This window comes from Falco biarmicus, chromosome 5 (genome assembly GCF_023638135.1).
Source record: "Falco biarmicus isolate bFalBia1 chromosome 5, bFalBia1.pri, whole genome shotgun sequence".
Lineage (NCBI taxonomy): Eukaryota > Metazoa > Chordata > Aves > Falconiformes > Falconidae > Falco > Falco biarmicus.
Window position 1 is genome coordinate 57497612 of NC_079292.1, and position 20055 is coordinate 57517666.

The 20055-nt window shown below is 51.3% G+C and overlaps 1 protein-coding gene across 2 annotated transcripts; it reads left to right on the top strand.

Moving 5' to 3' along the window:
* The first annotated feature begins 4929 nt into the window (after window positions 1-4929).
* Window positions 4930-19557, top strand: CBX6 (chromobox 6). 2 transcript variants are annotated; one of them, XM_056340547.1, is made up of 5 exons: window positions 4930-5021; window positions 5174-5217; window positions 5390-5455; window positions 5649-5715; window positions 13629-19557. In XM_056340547.1, exons 1-5 carry the CDS (start codon window positions 4953-4955, stop codon window positions 14598-14600), a joined length of 1218 nt encoding a protein of 405 aa, XP_056196522.1. In that variant the 5' UTR covers window positions 4930-4952; the 3' UTR covers window positions 14601-19557. The 2 variants fall into 2 exon arrangements, with proteins under 2 accessions (XP_056196522.1, XP_056196523.1); XM_056340548.1 differs by having other exon boundaries at window positions 13683-19557.
* Window positions 19558-20055: the final 498 nt, after the last annotated feature.

Sequence of the window (20055 nt, forward strand, 5' to 3'; positions counted from 1 at the left end):
TCCCCTTGCTCTAACTCTACAGCTGAATTATTTTCCACCAGTCACTTCTGCTGGTATAAACACACGGCGTGGCTGGAAAAGGAATGGAAAATGTGTGTGTATGCATGAGAAAGATCAGTAAAGAAGGATCGATGAAGAACGGAGCCTGCAGAAGGCTGTTTCTGACATTACTCATTACTTTGATTCAAGGAGGTCAGGTTTTTATTAATTTTTAACCCACTGGGTAAGTTAGAGCTGTACAGAGGTGACCTGGGACAGCTGGTTGTTGGTGGATTAGAATTTGAAGAGGAAAATGCTGATGGCAGGGTGATTGCTGCTATGGGTTTAGGGAGTTCTTGACATCCTCACGCAACACTGCAGTGCCAGGAGAACTGCCAGCACTGGGAGAGTGCTGGTGTGCCCTGTATCCTGTGTCTCTTCTGGGAACAGAGAAACTGAGGCAAGGCCTGGGCTGCCAAACGTGCTCCACACAGGTTGCCAGCAGGGAAGCCCCTCTCCTCCAAGCTGAGTCCTCTGGTGGGTTGGCCTGCAGGGCTTTCAAGGAGCTCCCCGGCAGCACAGCAGCTGCTGGGTAGAGTTTGGCCCCAGGTTCACTGCAGGTAACAAAGGGCTCAGTTAGGGAGCCCAAGTCCTGGAACTGCTGCTACTCTGGAGAGAATCCCAAAGGTCATTTAGTCCACTTTGGTTTCTGACTTGCTCCCTCAAAGGCATGTGCCTCGCCATCCTCTGTGGAGGGGGAGGCTAGCTGTTAATTGAGGTACCTCAGCAAGCAGATGGGGCTGCCCAAGATGTCTTTAGTAGCTCTAACGTGGGGGTGAGCCCTGCATCCGAATACAGCTATGACATCAATCGCTAAAGCACGCGGAGCAAAAGCAGAGGGGGATGGGGCGCACTTCCTGAGTCGGTCATGGCTCAAGGCGGTGTGGTTAGGTCTTGCCTGTGCTACCAAAGCACAGTCAGCATGCTTGACCTGAGCCAGGGAAGCTGGATTTGAGTGATGGCATCAGAGCAGGACTCCAGCCAGCTACTTAATTTCTGGCAGCAGCTAGGGAGTCAGGTGAAGTTGTAAGAAACTGCAGGGCAGAGTTATGGGAAAGCCGGCTCGGGAGAAGGCTTCTTCCTGCCCCTGCCAACGCTGCAGAGGCTGGCTGGCACTAGGAACTCAAAACAGCTTGTCCTTTCTGATGCATGTGTTGGTTGGATTAAAGGTTAATCTGGATAGTACTTTTTTTTTCAAATAATCTGTTGCTATGCTGCCCCTCTGATCCATGCAGTGCAGCCAACTCTCCCGATCTGGTGACTGAGAACAAGAACACTCATCTGCACCACAGGAGGTACCCCCCAGGCCCCTGCGATGGTAGGCAGCACCTGAAAGGGGAAACTGCACGGTGTGAGCAGCTAGGTGTTCTCCGAGAAGCATGAAGTGAAGAAATGCAGCATCTGTGGCCCCTACGGTGTCAAGTGCTGTCAGCAAGCTGGCCACCACCTCCTGTCTGTTCAGTGCCGCTTGTCTTCCCTGCTCTTGGTCCTTCTCTTCACAGCATTTTGCTTGTTAAGTGACTGTTTTTGAAGCAAGGATGCAAGAAACCTGAGGGAGTTGTGTCATCACCCCAATCTAGCGGCAGCCTGGGTAGCTGGGCCTGCTTTGGGAACTCATAGGCTGGCCAAGGGATTTCTTAGCACCCCGGTGGTGTGGGCACTACGTGACACCCATGGGCCTTCTCCTCTCTCTCCTATGTCAAAAAGCTGGAGGGGTGGTTGTTGTGCCCACTGCTTGGGCCACACTGAGCCACCTGTAACGGCTGCACAGGGAAGCACATGGTCAGCTCTGAGGGGTCTGCCTTTGTCTTGTGTGCTTCAGAGCTGCAGCTGGCAAATCTCACCACGTTTTGATGCAGATAACCATAATGCCAAGGGTTCACTTTAAAACCTGTGCAGCGTTTGCTTGAAGGGCTGGGGTGTGCGCAGCTGCACCAGCTCCCAGTGTAGGCGAGGGAATGACCATTTCTTTACAGAAATCCACCACTCCTGACAGCGACCTCCCTGGAGCAAACAGCAACAGAGTCAGTTGATCAACCCTTGGAGTTGTTCTAATGGAAGTAAGTGCTGCTACTCCTGGCGAGTCACCAGTTTGCAAAAAATGAGCCCCGAGGCAACAACCAGCTTTGAGCAGGTGAGTTTCCCATTATCAAGTGCCATTTAAAAAATAAATAAAAATGGCCTTGCATCTGCTGCTCTCCTCCCATGCTCGTACACTGCTTGCCAGTGATTTTAGTGAGAAAGATCATCTTGTTCCCCCAAAGTTTACTGCTTACCTGCACTGGCTTCTCAGCTGTAGCAAGAAGTGCTATGGTATATCCTACGGCACCAGTCTTGCTGGCAGTGAGGCATCAAAAACATGTTTTATTTCAGTGTCTGTAGTGAACGATAGCTGTTCTGGGAGAGCCATCTTCCCAGGTTGCTGGGCGTTTGGTTGTTGGGTTTTTTTTTCCTGAAGTGTTTTACTGGGAATGTGAATGAAACAAAGGAAATAGCCAACAATACTCAGAACAGCTGGATATTCTGCTGCTATTTTGCTTTGTGAAAGTAAAAGTTAGATGAAAGAGCCTGGGACTGGGCAATACCTATACAATGGCTGCTTGCAGTGATTTGAGCAGTCGCTGTGGCTGGAAAGAAGGTCCTGCTGACAGGTGGAAGGAGAAAATAACTAGAAAGAGCACAGAGAACTGTCTGAAACGCTGCTGCCCCTTCTGGTCCATGGATCGGGGGTGCCTTGTGCCCCTGCCCCAGGGTGAGGTGTGCTGTTCTTGACCCATTCGTCTGCCTGGGGACAAGGCCATCAGTCACAGCTGCTGCACGTGTATTTGTGTATCTGTGTGAGGACCCTTCCTCCTTCTGATTTAGGAGTGCCTGCTTTTTAGGGTGGATGATATTGACGGTTAGAAGTTCAATTGTTTGACACTCAGCCACAAGTGTAAAAGCAGTTGTTTAAACAAAGCAAACAGTATCAAATACACTAATTTAAATGTGGATGGTGTTAATGAACACTCGATGTGCAAAGTTCAAAGCAGTTAAAAAAGTGAAAAACAAAGTGTGATGGGTGTGATCAGCTTGTTCTTTTGAAGTTGCCTTCAAAATATATATAATATTTTGAATTAAGAATTAAGATTTTTTTAAATGGTGTCTAGAAAGATAGGCCAGTCCAGAAGGACTTGTCCTATTCTAGATGAGTCTTGAATGATCTGTCTGGGGTTTTGTTCTCGGTTGGCCTGTGATAGTAAATACCTGAGAAAGGGCCTCTTAAAGCCTGTTCTCAAAGCAAGTGATATTGCCACTGATAATTCTGCATTTAGGTCAAGTTCGCTGTGGTTCAGTCCCTGACCACAGAAACACCTTGTTCTCCGAATTGTTCGCATCTCCTGAACCAGGGTCCATGTGACTGTCCATTTGCTGTCTCTGTCAGCATTCAGCAACCCCTCCACCCACGCCCCTTCAAATGAGACAAGGTGGTGGGGAACGCGTCCTCTCTTGAGTCACTTTTCCTCTGGTCAGACAGCTTGTGGTGGCTGCAACATTTCAGTTGCTAAGGTGAAAAAGAACAAAACACTATGACAGATCTTGCCTGAATCACAGGCAGCAAGGAAGACGCTTGTTCTCCTGCCTGCCTACCTTGATTTTGGGAAATCCATCCCTACTACTACTACTGATAAAGATAGCCATTTCCAGAATATCCTCCTCCTGGGTGAAACTCCTGAGCCAGAGGTAGAAAGGGGAGACGAATGCAAATAAAGAGTTAGCAAAGGCCACAGGGGCTGTGAGTGCTCCCTGCCAGGCTGGCTGAAGAGGTCACTGAGGGATGCCAGTGCCCTGCAGGTGGCTGGTGCAGTCAAGGTGGGCTGAGAAAGAGCAGCAAAAGCAAGTTGGCCATTGCCTACAACCCTCATCACAGCTCCCCCTTTTTCCAGAGGGTACCATTCTGGAATGCACCCCCTCCTCACCCTAAAATGGAGCTAAAGCAGGAGAGTATGCTGTTCTGCTGTGCCAGGTGGTATCTCCAGGCAATGAGGGACCCTGAGCTCCACACGAAGGCAGCTGCAGGGCTGCGAGCTTCCATTTTGAATCAGCGAATGATTTTTGACTGAGGCTTTTTTTTCTTTGTCTTTTTAGCACCTAGAAGAGAGTGTAAAGCACGCTGCAAATTAAATAGGATTTTGCAAGTAATGCTCAGGGCAGGGAATTCCTCTAAGTGACTTAACATTTTTCTATTTCATTTTTTTAAAGGTTTACGTAGCATGCTTGGCCCATTTACCTTGCGGTACCTTATACTGGCTCAAAAATGAGGGCACATAAAAGTGCCAGCCAAAAGGGAAAAAAAAAAGGAAAAAAGGATTTAGTCACCTTTACCGCTGGTTTTTGCCTCAGTAGGTACTTCAAGGCTGCCTGCTTCCCCGCGTACCCCCCGGCGCCACCCCGCTGGCTGGAGGCGGACGGTGCGGGGAGACGGTGCATCTGCGTGTGCGGGAGGAGCGGAGGCTGCGCGGCCCCGCTGCCGCCATTGTTTTAAGTGAAATACAGGCCCCGCTCGGGCGGGAAGGGGCTGAGGCGGCCGAGAGGCAGCGCGGCACCACCGCCGTGCCCGGGGGCCGCCCGGCGCTGCCCGCAGGACCCCTCGGAAGGGGCCGGGGCCGCGCCGCCGCCCTCGCACCCCCCGCCGGGCGGCCTCTTTAAGGGCCGGCGCCTGCGCGCGACCCCCTTCCCTTAGCAACCGCCCCCCCGCCCACACACGGGTGGGGGGAGGGTCACGCGCGGCCGCGGCGGGAGGGGGCGCGCGGGCGTGCGCGAGCCGGCGGCGGCACGAGGAGGGCGGGGCGGGTGGCAGGGGGCGGGGCGGGGCGGCGCGGGCGGGCGGGCGGGATTATTATGGGCTGTGGGCGCCGCCGCCGAGGAGCAAGATGGAGCTGTCTGCAGTGGGGGAGCGCGTCTTCGCCGCCGAGTCCATCATCAAGCGGCGCATCCGAAAGGTGAGGGGCCGACCGGCGCGGGGGTGGGGGGGCGGCCGCGGGACCGCCCCCCGGCTCCCCCCCGGTTCTCGCTGCCGCACTCTGGCCGCGCCGCTCGCCGGCCCGCCGGGCCCCCGCCTCACCCCCCACCCCCCCTCTCCCGTGTGTTGCAGGGGCGCATCGAGTACCTGGTGAAATGGAAAGGCTGGGCCATCAAGTGAGTGCATCCCGCCGCGGGGGGGCCGCGCCCCCGGTGGGGGCCGCCCCCGGGGCCGCGGGGTTTGTGGGCACGGGATGGGACGGGGCGGGGTGTGTGGTCCGTGCGGGCGGCTGTGGGGGGCTCTGGGCTCTGACGCCTTGGTTGTCTCTCCCGCCGCCGCGCCCGGCAGGTACAGCACCTGGGAGCCTGAGGAGAACATCCTGGACTCCCGCCTCATCGCCGCCTTCGAGCAGAAGTGAGTGTTCGCCACGCACCCTGGGCTGGGGGGGTGGCGGCGGGCCTGGCGTGGGGAGGGGGTGAGCGGGAAAGGGCATCCAGGCTCTTCTTTATTTATTTTTTATTTTCTAATATTTTTTTTTAAACTTGTATGCTTGTGTTTCGCCCTTTGGGAAAAGTTTTAACATCTCCACAAATTTGACTCCCTAAAGGGAACGAGAGCGTGAGCTGTATGGGCCCAAGAAGAGAGGACCTAAGCCTAAAACTTTTCTCCTGAAGGTAACTCTTATTTAAAGAACTTAGGCCTAGCCAAATGTCTCTCAAACCTCGCTGGTGCATGCCTTTGGAAGGACTGGGCTTTCAAATGACTTGTGCCTGCCGCCTACTCTGCAAACACTGGGACAGCCCGACAGGAAAGTGGGTGGGGGGCAGGGACGCAGGAGCATGCGAGGGGAAAGCGTGTGTGCATGCGACGGGTGCCCCAGCAGGACGGTCGGTACGCACGGATGTGCACGGTGAGGCTGCAGTCTCTTTCCAAGATCCTCTCTCTTTACGGCCTTCTGCTGCCGCAGTGGAGAGCTAGCCAGCCCTGCTCCTTCTTCCTTCAGCAGTCATTCCATCCAGCCTGTACCCTGCAACTTAGCAGCCTGCTGAGCAATCGGGCAGCTGTGCTGGGAATCCCGGGGCCGCTTGTGCTCCTCCGGTTGTGTTTCAGGATGTAGGTGCTCTACAGGAGTTTCACGAAGGGTTCATGTTTTGATCTGTAAACTGCAGGCTTGTTTTGCACTTCTTTTTTGGGGGGTGGGGAGAGTGTTTCACCACTGCGTAGGATAGCAGCCAAAGTTTCTAGTTCCCCTCTGATAGACCCAGTGGCTCTGCAAGGTGTTGTAGCATCTCTCCTTGCTCACAGTGAAGAACGACGAAGGTAGTCCCTAGTGCACACACCCACATGCACACACCCCCCACCCCCCACCCCGGTTTTTTGCTTTCTTCTTTTAATTAAGAAATCTGGTACCTTGTAGAAACAGCATACTTTTGTGTGATTAAGACAAATGAGTGAGTTCACAGCTTCCCCGGTCTTGATCTGGTATAAAGCCCTGGAACAGCCAGGGCAGACCCTGTGGTAAGGCATCACTATCACTAAGTCATCCTATGGCTTTGGGCAAGTTATTTAGCCTTTGTGCATGTTTCCCCATCTGTGAAACAGGTTAATACTTTCCTTTGCCTGACAGTGGTAGGAGCTTTACTCAAGTTAGCGCAGCACTTTAACTGTATGAGCACTGGAAAGAGTGGTGAGGGACAGGGTGTCACCTCTGCTTTAAAAGGACATAAAGAAGCACACAGATGAAATGCAGGAACAGGCGTATTCTGATGCCCCAAGTAGAACCCAGGGGCCTGTGGTAATCCTCGGAAAGGCCTTGCGATGGAACTGTCCTCCCTCGTTGCTTGTTTTTCTGCTAACAGTTTTCTGTATCTGCAGACTGAGAACTACAAACATAACTGATATGTACTACCTCTTACACTTTATTCAGGGAAACTAGACTAGTTGGTTTTTCTCTTTCTGGCAGTCATGCATTAAATGAAACCCTTGTGTTTAGGTTTCCAACAATGCAGGGGAACGCTTAAAGGGAAACCACCAGCTTAAAATAGTTCTCTGCTTGAATTGAAAAATACTGGTATTTGTAACACCTGACATTTTTCAGAGTGGTAAATAAGTGTTTGTGCTGTGCTTTTAATGTTACTGTGTGTAATTGGTGTCTTTTTGATTTGCAATGTGACATGGCAAAATCCATTGCAAATTTTTCACTTGCTTAAAAAAACAAAACCAACCCCCAAACTCAAAAATAAAGCCCATTCATTCCTTCACTTCTCCCCTTGCCCTTTAACCCCCCCCCCCCCCCCCCCCAACTTGGAACCTGAGTAATTCAACAGCATCCTTTGAATCACATCCCTGACACATTTCTGTGGCGCATCTTCCTTCTGCCAGCTTCTCAAATGCTGCTGAAAACCTGTGGGTTTGCAGAGCTGGCTTGGTATGTTGTAGAAGGTGAATCGCGATAGGGAGTGAAATGGGCTCTCCTGAAAGCTGGTGCCACATTGTGGGAGAGGCTGGCAGGGCAGAGTGCTACCACTGCTGCTTGGTTTGCTGCTCTGGGAAACGGAGCTGGTGAAACTGTTAGTGCTCCGACTTGCCATTTTTCTGTGACTTCGAATCCTACCCTAAAAATAACACCCCAGGCTAGGCAGCAAGAAGTAACTCTATCTCAGCTAGCCCTATCTGAACTTGTTTGAGCTCTGTTCAGGCAAACCACTAGCAGTGCAACTGTGACTAGAAACATGACAGAGACCAGCATGATAGTTTGTGTTGTGTGCATCTCTGTCATTTTTTTTCTGACCTGCTAAAGACGTGCATTTGACCTCTGCTAGACCTGCAGCACTGGTGCTGCTGCGGGAGGGGTGGGATATAGTTCTGCCTTGTGCATCGCTAACGATGTTTTCAGTTCTTTCAGCTGCAGAATCTCTTGCCAGTGAGAATTTCAGCAGCAGGGAAGAAATTTGATTCTTGCATCCCAGAGGGAGTCTTTGGAGTTGGCAGTTAGAACAATATTCTTTTTGATCTGTTAACTGAACAGATTAGGCCTGGATGCAACGATGTTTAAGCAGGAGTCTGGCCTAGGACTGCTTTGGTAGACTAGTCTGCCCTTGACTTGGTGGCTTGCTGGGATTTTTCTTGTGTATCAGTGCTTAAACTTAGGTTTCAGAGTCTCCAGTAAGGCATCGAAATAAGTGTTCTGATACACCGCTCAGTCCCCTGGCTTGTGTGGGTGTTCCAGTTTGCAGTTGGGGCTACGTTTATCCTGGGATTAGTTCTGAAAAGCTGCAGATAGGCACCCAGGGGGATTTGCAGAAAGCATTCCAGCAGGTTAGTGGCCCACGCCTTTGGAAAAGCTTTGAAAAGCTGCATCTTCGGCCACCTGCTGCCTTTATAAGCCAGGCTGCTGTAGCTGAGAGCTGTCTAACACTTGCCCTTTCGATCAGACCACAAAGGGAAATTACAGTCTGGGCTTTGTAATATTGCTATCAAGATGGCCGGTATTGAAAGTGACCCCTGCAAACTTCAACTGAAAAGTTTTGGGCAGGAAACGGGTCTTTATCCTCTGCATACTAGGGGCAAACTTTCCCACAGCTGAGATCAAGCTTGGCGGGAGGTTGTAATTCTTGGGAGGCTGCTGGTATGCTGCAAGCTTTGTGCTGAGTGTTCAGGAAGCAGAGTCCTTGGTCTGAAATGGGCAGCGCTGTACATAAGGCTCTTACCTTGCCACTTAAGTGTCTGGCAGGAGTCATCCTCGAGGACAGGCCCTTCAGCTGTTAGACAGAGACCTAGCGTTTGCTATAGTGATCTTCCTCTTTCCCCTGCACCGTTTGCTCTTTTTATTTTGCTTTTCTCGCAGCACTCCGCTGTGTGGAATGCAAAACTCGCCAACTAATCTAATAAAGTCTAGCAAGTGCTATTAAGAGACAGAGCCTGGTCTGCAAGCTCAGTGGGTGGCTAGCAAAGACCCCCTGGTCAGGGTGGCTGTAAATACTAAGGTGAAAAGGTTGGAGAAGGTTAGTGGGAAGAAAGAGGTAAAGGAGAACCAGGGGGGCAGCAGGAAGCAGAGGGGGAGAAGGGGGTGAGCAGCATGGTGCTCTGTCATTTTGCCCTTCCTTGAACTCTAAAGTTGGAGTTGGGTTTCTTTTGATGTCCTCCCCGTTCATAAATTATCCCTGAGCGGTTTGAAAACAGACTGTTCCCCATCCAGTAGGGAAACTAGTTTATGGCAGTGTTGCTTGGGAGAACTGTGCTATGAACCTGGCTTGCTGTTGCCTTGTCACTTGGAAGACCGCAGAAGAAAGAGGGTGATAAAAAGGCAGAATGGCAGCCAAAAAGGGGAAAGAAGAGCTCTTGCGAATGCTGTTTGGACTAAGGACTGTGGGAATGCAGGTGGAGAATAAAAAGCGAAGCAGAGCCAGTAATTTATGAGAGAGTAGCACTACTATGGTGCAGCAGCACTACTGGAAATTACTTGATTTTGAAATAATTAAGTAGAAATTCGTAGCCCTACAAGGTCCTTTTTTTGTCTTTTTTTTTTTTTTTTTCTTCCGGATTGCGGAGATTTTGATACAAATCAGGTAAGAGAGGCTTTTCTAAGCACGTGTCCGTGTACGTGCTTGTGTGCCTCAGTGCGTTAAGGGAATGAATGAACAAATATGCTTGCTGGGCCTCAAGGGACAGTTATTCAGAAATAGTAGGGAACAGGGGAGATATACTTGTTCCCATGGGCAGTGAGGGAGAGCTGTACAAGCTAAATAAAGGTGATACATATCCCAAAAGGGAAGAGGGGGAAGGGAAGCAATTGGCTTGTTCTCGTGACAGAGCACTGCAGCAAGCCTCCAGAAGCTGCAACCTGATGTAGGCTGAGCTGTAAGCAGGGTGAATTACTTTGTATACATGCTGAGTACCTCTTTAGCAGTGAGCAAATCTTGCAGGTGAAAACAGCAAAATCCAGAGGTGGTTTCCATTTGGAAAACTTCTGAGTTAAGTAGCAAACTGTGGTGATGCAGCTGAAAGGACTAAATGGGTTTGTTTTTCAAAGACCTTATACGGCTCATGAGTGTGGTTAAATAACGGATCCGTAGCAGGGAGATGTGCATTTCTAACGGATAAAACTGAACACAGAGTCTTCTCCAAACCAGAGGTGGCAAGTTACTTGGTGTGAAGTTGGAAGCAGGAGAAGGAGAGCCCAGGAAATGTGCTGTCCTTTGCAGGGAAGAGACTTGAGTTTGTATAGTTGATGCCTGAGTAAACCTGATCCTGTAGTAGGAATACTGAGCTTTGCAAGTGAGAGGGCTTTGGGGGCTGGCCTTAGATAAAGCACCTGATACTGTTTTTCTTGAAACCTTACCTGGAAAAACAAGCTCAAAGTAAGCTGAATATTTTGCATATTGCTCTTCGGAACTTGCATTGAAGACTGTCACTGGGGATAGCAGTGTAGTACCAGGGGAGGACTGTTGGCTCCCAGCTTACTCTCTATTTTAATAATCTGGCCAAGGAGATCAATGCTGCTTGTCTACCTGGAGACTACTGAAACTGCAATTTAGTAAATGCAGAGAGCTGAAACATCTTCAGCCTTGAGGAAGTGCCCCAGATGTGACTGGAAATGCAGACATGTAGCAAGTGAAGGAGACCCAGTATCTGGCATACCGGAGAAGCCCTAGCCGTGGACCAGAGCTCTGTGCTAGCTGCTGTATAAGCACAAAACCAAGACAGGTGTCTGTCAAAAAGGGACAGGAGCCAATTCATGTGCATAGGCTGAGAAAGTAAAATCAGCAGGATTATGGAAGTGGCCAGGCAGTGACCATCCCAGCACTATTGCTTTTCTTTTAATGTCGTTGATGGGAAGCTTTGCTGAGGAACTTTGGGGTGTATAAGGCAACTGTGGATGTTTGTGACTGCTTCCCCCAGGCTTGGGGGAGGCTGCCTTCTTTCTCATGGGTGATCTGAGCAGTGTGGCACGGGAGGGGCAGAGCTCCTCACTCCGAGGCATGATTACAGGGTAGGGAATTAATCTAGAATGTGCAGTGTTGGCAGCAGGAGAGGCCCTGAAGGATGCCTGTGTCTCTCTGCTGAAGCTGTGGATCAAGGATTTTTACTGCACATCTGTCTGTACCCTCTGCCTGGCTTCCCTGTCCTGCGTTTTGGAACGGGACGTAGTGTTGCAGTTTGCTCTCAGCTGAGCAGCGGTAAATTGGCAGGAAGCCCAAAGCACAAGAGCAGCAATGCTGGGAAGGCTGGCTATGATGGGGCAGGGGAGGGAAAGGAATAATAAAGTCATTAATCCAGGCTGTGCTAGTATGTAATGGCAGAAAACAAACTGTAGCTTGTCCTGGTGTCTTGCCATCTGCTTCAGAGGGACCTGTGAAGAGAGGGAGCAAGCGCAGCCCTAGATGTGCATCTGTCTGTGCTTGTGGTCTCCTGGCAGGGTCTGCAGGCGGGTCTCGAAGTAGTGCTTCATTGGGATGGGGAGAGTTGATACATGGTGCAGGGAGTTTGTGTGGTGCTGCTGGTGTGCTCCAGCCCGTAGGATGCCTGGGACAGAAACTGTATGTAACCATTTTCTGAACAGTCTGAGGCATGGAGTAACATGTGAGGCTGAGCAATGAGAAACTAGCTGGACACTGGGATGCTTCCTGCTGCAGCGTGACATGTTGGGGTTTGTCTTTGCTGGGGACACTTCCCTATAGCTAGGTGAAACAGCCCTGTACAGCCCAGGCTTAGTGTGCGGAGTGGCTGTGCTTGCCTTGGCAGTCGTGTTAGTCATCTGTGTTTCTTTGTCAGTTGGCTAATACAAAGTCTAGATTCCCTGGTTCAGATGAGCTTTTGGTCTATCTTTCCACATACAGCCAGGGAAGGAGGCTTCGTTTTTGCGGTCCTTTTAAAGCCAGTGTACCAGTAGTACTGAAGAGCAGCACGATCATCTGGCATTAGCCAGAGAGGAATGAAATGTCTTCACGTCTCTGTTCTGTGCTAGTTCAGGATCTTCTGCGGTTCCCATGGGGATCTCTGTGGGAGAAGAGGGGCACTGGGTAACAGCAAAACTCTGGGGATGTAGAGCCAGGGGGTTGAGCTTATTGTGCAAGAGCTGGCCTGGGCCCCTCGCTTAGATATGTTAGATCCCTGCCTTTACACGCACACTTTTTTTCCTCAGGCGTTTCTCTGGTAGGAGGCGCAGCCTGCAGGGTGACAAAGGAGATGGTGTTGGAATGCTTAAGCTCTTAGCTGGCAAGAAGCCATCCCGATCTTGGCGTGTACTAGGGGGCAACACGGGATGGAAAAGTTGGGGAGGAAAAGCAGCCGTCTTCTAGCCCTGCAGTTCTTGTTGTGCCCAGCAGGTGGGGGAAGCTGCTCACTAGATGGGCCGGCAGAGGGGCTCGCCTGTCGCCTCCAGGCCTGGGTGACTTGTGCCTGTAAACCACTGCTGAGGAAGGAATAAGGACGGGGGTTTGTTTGGGCAGGGAGTAGGGTGCAGGTGAGAGGCTGTGCTCTACGAGCAGCTTCCTCTGACAAGGTATTATTTAAGAATACACTAGGGTTTTGTGCCCATGGAGTCTTCAGGTCAGACTGCCTCAACTTACCAATGAAACTGTTGTTCCTGCTGCCAGAAAATGCTCCTGTTCCTGGTACGTGAACCAGGACAGGTTTTGGCACTATCTCCAAGCACCAGAAGAGTTTAAAACTCTTGTTCCTCTGCCCTGGTTCTCGGGCAGGGCTGGCACCAAGCAGTTGAACCAGTGCTGTTTCTGCTGTGTTCCAGTAGTAGGTTTCAAACAAGCGTGGTGTTCAAAAGGACAAGGCAGTCTCTTCTTTGGAGATGCAGCTAAACTTGAATTCCAGCTGACTTAGTCTCTGGCTTTAAACACTGGACCTTGCTTCCACAGCAGAGTAAGGATAAACAACTTGCTTGTGGTTTTTAGTTAAAATTAAGCTTCAAATCTCCACATTTCTTGTGTTTAGCTAAGAAAGTTCCATTAGACCACCCTCACCCACCTCCATTTGTGCTCCTTAAGACCCCCTTCTACCATGCTTTCCAGAGCAGTTGAGTCTGGTTGCGGGAGGGGAAGAGCAAACTGGATGCATTACTCTTCCTGTCTGCTTTGTCTTGCTCTCATTTTGTAGAGGACCTGATGCAGTCCCCTGTCTGGGGACTAGTATGTAATTTTGGATGCTAACCCAACACTAACAGCCCCAGTACCTAGGAGGATGCTTGGTTGGCCAACGGTGGAGGGTTGTGCGCTTCGGCTGATAATGATGACTGAGGTGGGCCTTGGAAGCCATTAACTGTAACCCTGAAAGATGGCTGGAGGGTGGCAGTTTCCTCCTGGGGAAAGCACCTGTCAGCAGGGCCACAGCCTTGGGAGTAATTAGCTGCCCAAAAAGGACATAGACAGTGCCCTGTGCTCGTATGGGGGCTGTGCCATAGCTATCAGTAGTATATCACGTGTACGTGTGCTTGTCATTAATGTGGGTATAAATGTGACACAGCATTGCTGGTAAGCACTTGTCCTGAGGTGAGCAATGCCTGACTTAAGATATGGCTGCGTCTAGGCTGCCTCTCTGACCCTGTTTTTTTTCTCTCTCCCCACCACCGCAGGCTCGGGCCCAAGCGGAGGCCCTCCACATTGGGGATGTACACTTTTCTGTCAAGCCTGGTTCTAGCACCTCCTCTCCCAAGCTCCACTCCAGTGCTGCAGTGCATCGGCTCAAGAAAGACATCCGGCGATGCCACCGCATGTCCCGGCGCCCCCTGCCCCGTCCAGACCCCCAGAACAGCGGGAGTGTGGGTGGTGGGGCTGGCATCCGTCCTCCCGTCTCACCCTTCTCGGAGACCGTCCGCATCATCAATCGTAAGGTGAAACCCCGCGAGCCAAAGCGCAGTCGCATCATCCTCAACCTCAAAGTCATTGACAAAGGTGGGAAGCCAGCCAATGGGGCCGGGGGCCTTGCTCGGCCCAAGATCCCGTCCCGAAATCGTGTCATTGGCAAGAGCAAAAAGTTCAGCGAAAGCGTTCTCCGCACCCAGATCCGCCACATGAAGTTCGGCGCCTTTTCACTCTACAATAAGCCGTCCGCTGCACCTGCCCCCTCTCTGGAGGGCAAAGGGGAGGCTGAAGGCTCCCAGGCAGCCTCCTGTGGGCTCATTATGGGCTCCACCCCCTATGATGCCCCCAGTTCCAGTTCCTCTGGGTGCCCATCACCTGCCCCCCACTCCTCTTCTGACCCAGATGATTCACCTCCAAAGCTGCTTCCTGAGACCCTCAGCCCAGCCATCCCCGACTGGCGTGAGTCAGAGGTCCTCGACCTCTCGATCCCACCAGAGTCAGCTGCCACCAGCAAGCGCTCTCCCCCAGGAGGGTGCAGTGGAGGGCAGACGCCCTCCTTGTCGCTCTCCTCTTCTGACCCGGAGCAGGAGGCTGGCGACTGGCGTCCTGAGATGTCCCCTTGCTCTAACGTGGTGGTCACAGATGTCACCAGCAACCTTCTCACTGTCACCATCAAGGAGTTCTGCAATGCGGAGGATTTTGAGAAGGTGGCGGCAGGTGGCGGTGGAGGAAGCAGCAAGTGAGCAGCTGGGTCCCCCTGCTCCAGGGGTGTGGGGGGAGCTCTACCTGCGAGAAGTCATGGTGCGAATGGCTGTCCTTAGTTCTCTCCTTCTCCCCTTGGCTGTCCCTCTTGCCCTCACTGCCACTCTTCCTCCTCCTTTCCCTCTGCCCACTCCTGCTTGCCTAGAGGCTGGAGTGTGTCAGTGGAGGGGAGTGGGGGCACCCACCGTTCCTGGGTGTCGCTGCTACTGGGAGGAGGCTGGGAGGGTTGTGGTGGGGCTGGGCAGTGGTTGGTTGTCCTTGAATGTGGTGTTGTCCAACAGGCGGCGGAGCCTTTGGGAATGAGGGATGGGTGAGCGTGTCTGTGTGCCTGTGGGGGTGGTGGGGAAGGTGCTCTTCCTCCTCCTCCCCCTTCTGTCTTTGATGAAAACTGAAGAGGAGCTCCAGACCCTTGAGGGGAGCATGTAAGAGGATTGAAGCCCTCGCCCACATCCTCCAAGCCTTCTCCCACAATGTGCATGCAGTCTCTTCCATTCTTGTGTTTCCCCCTTGCCATGACTCCGATCCTGTCATCCCTCCCCTTCTTGGCCTGGATCTGCCCTGTCCTCTGCTGTCCTCATGGCAGCTGCAGATCCAGATGCCCCTAGAGCAAGGGGGAGAGGGGCAGGTAACGTGTGCTTGAGACAAAGCTGGGGTGGTGTGGGGTGCCCCATGCAGCATACGCCCTATATTGGCTTCCCCTTTCCTTTGACTATTGGTGCTACCTTGGCAGTTGTATGGGCGCTTTCAGGTGTCCTGGTCCCTCCTCTTCCCCTGCATCTTCCAACTTGTTCAGCTCTGCAGGGGGAAGGAAAGAAAAGGGGAATCTGCTTCTGGCCCAGATCTTCCTCCTGGTGTTCATCAATTGCACTTGCTTGAGGGTGAGGGCATGAAATGCCCTTCCCTGCCCTTTCTGTGGTGGAAGTGGAAGTGGGCTGTGTGTCCATCCTTTAATTTGGGGGAAGATACGCTGACAGCGTGTTGCTGCCCCAGCCGGGTGAGGCTGGTCTCATGCCCTGCGTGTAAGCTTCCCTGATCCCGTTTGCTTCCCCCCACTCCCTCAGAAGGAGGGAGGGAGGGATGCTAAGGTGGGTCATTTGCTCTTCTTGCTTCCTTTTGTCTTTCCTGCTCTCCTTCCCTGTGGTTGATGGCCTAGAAGAGGGTTCCCCTCTGTCTTTTCATCATCTGAAACAGCCCTTACAACTGTCAACCAAAGGTGCTAATAAGAAATAACTGTCTCTCTCACATCGTATGCATGTACGCTGGATCTCTTCCCCCAGAGCTCCTGTGAGCTGATACAGAAATTCCTTCTCTTTGCCCCTAGCAAGTAGGAGCAAGCAAGGCTACGCTTGCTGTTGCTCCCTCTTTCCCTGACCACTCTTGTTCACATGCAAAATAAGCTCTCTTTTGCATGCCGCTTCTGGCTTGCTCTGTTTCTGTGTGGGTCCTAAGCTTCCCAGTGAGATGCCATTCCTTTGCTCTCCCTTCTCCCCCTACTTGCACAGGACCCAGCCTGTAGGGGCAAGGAAAAGAGGTGCTGATCAATCTGTGGGAGAGCCTCACCCTCTCAGCCCTGTCCCTGGTATTCAGGATGGGGCAAAGGGGTGTCACTTCTACATAACATGCTGCAGAGGTGAAAAGGGTGGAAAAAATTCCCCGTATCAGGGCATACCTACTTGCAGACCTGCCCTGTGTGGGAGAACATGAGTGGAATCAGCCCCTCTGGTGCTTCTGCATGAGGGTGCTCAGGAGCTTCCAGCTCCAAGGAGTGCTCTCACGTGGAGTAGTGATTTTGTGGTTGCAGTGGTCTGAGGGTAGAAGGGAGGCGGTTTGTGGGAGAGAGGTAATATTTGTCTGCCCAAGAGGCGTCATTGGGGTGGTGGAGGAATAGACCAGCTTCTGACCTTAATTAGGGCTTCTGTGCCCAGAGCTTGTCTTTTCCCTGCCTCCAGTGCCTGGGTTGGTGTAATAAAATCTGCTACCCTCCCTAAAAGTCTTGCCTCACAGTGGGTGGCATTCAGAGCCGTGGGGCACTGCGAATTCGCACTAGTTGTGGTGGAGTGTCTGTGCAGACAGTTCGAGGGGGATTCCAGGTGCTGTTAGCACCACCCTTTGTACACCTCTTTCTTTCCTTGGTTAAAGACCTTAGTGGACTCCTTGGGGATGCAGTTGCATTAACAGCTGAAGCTAGGGGCAGGGAGAAAGAGACTTCCCTGATCCATTCACCAGGCTAAGGCTTCCTATAACTTGTTGGACTTGTGTGTGTCTATATTGATACTTGCCTGTATTTTTTGTGTCTCTTTTTTTTTTTTTTTTTTTTTTTTTGGCATCTTTCCTGTGCCTGGCACACCCGGGGATCCCTTATTTTAGCATAGCCTATCCATTTGACTGCAGCTTCAAAGGTGAGCAGTTTGTAGGCATAGGGAACAGCTCTTTCTTAGGGAAATAGTGAGGAGATTGTCTTCTTCCACCCCTGCCCCCCCTTCTCAACAAGAACTATTCTGTGGCTGTGAGATAAGAGGAGCTTTTGTGGGGTGAATGCAAACTGGCCAGTCACTTTAGGTTGTTAAGTTACTGTTTGGTGTGTATGTGGCGATGTGTTTTGTTTTGTGGTGTCGAGGTTCTGCAAAAAAAAAATAATGATGCGTTTAAGTGGGAGATAAAAGGGAACTTTAATAGGAAACTCTTGATGTGTTTTGGCCAAGATGTGTTTGCTTGGCAGAATTCTTTTCCCCAGTGTCTCTTGTATGGTGTTCTTTGGGGGCAGGGGGCAGGAATTGTTTAATCGAAGGGGTTTTGCCTTTCTCCAGAGTGACAAGCAAGGGGACTGTCTGTGAAGAGCAAAACAGTGGGTCATTGTAGGGATACTCCATGAGGACCTTCTTTCTGTGGTGAGGAGATGAGGGGACTTGTTGCAGCAGAGGAACTCATGCAGTAGAACTTTGTGGAGGAAGAAAGGAGTATGATCCGGCTTGCAGACACAGCTCAACTGCTTGTGTGACAAATCTCTCCCTGGGTGGGTCACCAGGTGGGAACCAAACCCTGAACCTCTTGGATCCAAATTGAGGATCCTGTGCTGTTTTGAGTTAGAGGTTTGCTAACTTGAATGCAGCAGCAGCCTCAAGTCCCCTCAGGTGGATGAGCCGCTTGAGGCTGACTAACCTACCTTCGTATTCACGTGGGTTACACTCCTCCTTCTGAATTTTTTGCCCTTGCTTCTTAATGGAGATGGGAAAGAAGATCCACCCATGCCCTTTGAAAAGGGCGTGGGATTGAGGGAGGAGTTTATTTGAAAGTATCCCCTTCCCTTCCCTGTAACTCCTAGAAAAAAGAAAAAAAAACAAAACAAAAAACAGGGAAATATTCTCTGTGTCTGTGCCATGTTTGTTCTCTTGTTGTCGTGTTTTTAGAGGAGATTTTATGATGGAGTGGAAAAAGTGAAATGATTAGTTTTGCATAAAAAAAGAAAAGTTTAAAAAAAATTTCTACAGGGAGAGAGCGAGAGAGAGTTTAAAAATGAATAATAAATGCAGTGATTGCACAAACTAGTGGTATTAGATGGTCCTTAGAGAAAAGAGTATTTTGTAGTATCGAAGCATGTGTGTCTGGGATGTTGTTTGGCTTGGTTGAACTGGAGGCAAAGGCATTCTGGGACTAAGCAGCGATCTCTGAGCTGAAAAGGCAAGTTGCATGTTGGAGGAACCCTGTCTACAAACCCTTCCCGTCCTTGCCTCCCAAGTGTTGGAGTGAGTTCCCTTCCCTCCCATACCTCTCCTGTGAGCTAAGGTGGAGTCTCTTAAGTGGTTTTTTGGCCGAGTGGCCCTCAGAAATGGCTGGTCATGTTCTGCTAGAATGTGGATCAGGCCACCCACATGAAAACAGTTGACTTAACTTTGCATGCACAGCAAGCTGCTAAGGTTTGGGGTTGGTGTGTACCTTTCCTGCCAAGTCACTGTCTCTTCTCTTTTCCCTCCCCCATATCCAAGCAGGATTAAACGTGGTGGGCTTATCTCCTGGGAAGCAGACATGCCTCCCCTCTGTAGGGTCTCTTAGCTTCTTCCAGCAACAGGTGGGGGGTGGCATTTTTCCATATAAGATTCACCACATCAGGACAGAGAACAGAGTCCCATCTGTATGCAGTCTGCCATCCTGGCGGTAGCCGGATCTTCAGAGGCAGGTGGGAGAACTGCCTTGTGTGCTGTGAAGGTTGTGCTGAGCAATGTGTACCCCCTCCTCAAGGCCAGCAACTGCTGGAGGTTTTGGGGTGGGGGGGAGGGAGAGGAACACCCCAACAGGCCTGAGTAGGGCTGCTGCCTTCTATTCCAGCTTCCTGCAGCGTGGCAGGGAAGAGTTGCTCAAACATTTCTTCAAAGCAAGGAGGCAGCTCTTGTGTGCTTGCTTCCCCATCCAAGATGTCTCCGCTGGGCATTCATCTGGTGCATGGGAGTGACTGCAGGGAAGAGGGAAGCCACCAGATGTTGGTGTCTGAACAGAAGGTGGCAGGCAGGGGACGCTAGGACAGCTTTTCCTGTCTGGACTTCTCTGGTGCCCTTGGCTTTGCAGTGGCAGGTGACAGATGTCTCAATGCCTCCCATAGCCTGGGCTGCTCTTGGGAACTTCTTCTCTCTCTGCCCATCGAGCTCTGTCAGTGCTTCCCACGGCCTTCAGCTTGGAGTGGCAGCCTCCTCTCTTGTGCTCTCTTTTTCTCCTCGGTGAGCAGAGTGGGACTGGGGGGGTGTGAAGCTAATGAGATGCAAGCTCCTTTTGGCATGGAAAACAGAGAAATAGCGTGGTAAGCAGGCTCAGCTGTGGTAAGCCACTGCTTAATTTCTGTTTTCAAAAAGGAAAGAGAGCTTTTCTCTGCATCTCCCCTTACTGAAGTTCCCAGGGAGATTTTTATGAAATAAACAAAAGAAAAAGAAAAAAAAAAAAAAAAAACAACCAACCCCACCCACAATCCTGCTTTTAACCAGGTGGGAGCTGTCTCTGAGCTGAGTCTTCCTAGGGATTTCAGTCCCTTTCCCAGCCCCTCTTTGTAGAGGAGGTTTTGGCAGCTCCTAGTGTTCGGGGATGATCACCTTCCTGGGGACCTCCTGGCAGAAAGAGGCTGCCATGCTGAAGGATGGTGCTCCAAGACCCCCGTGCTTCTGCCTACCCCAGGTTGTGGCATGAGTGGGGCTGCTTGGGAGAGCAGGTCCTTCTTCCCTCGGAGGTGTAACAAACCTGGAGTGCGTGTCTAGCTAAGTGCTTTTTTTCCTCTTGCCTCCTTCCCCACTTTCTGACAAGACCTTTTCCTCCTTGCCTGGCGCATCCTTTTACTCCAATGTCGCTTGCTTTTGCTGCATTTTTCAATCGCCCAATAATCGTGCAAGAGCTGGGATCTTATTTACTTTTTATATATAAATATGAAACAAACCTTTTCCCCTCCCCTTTTCCCCC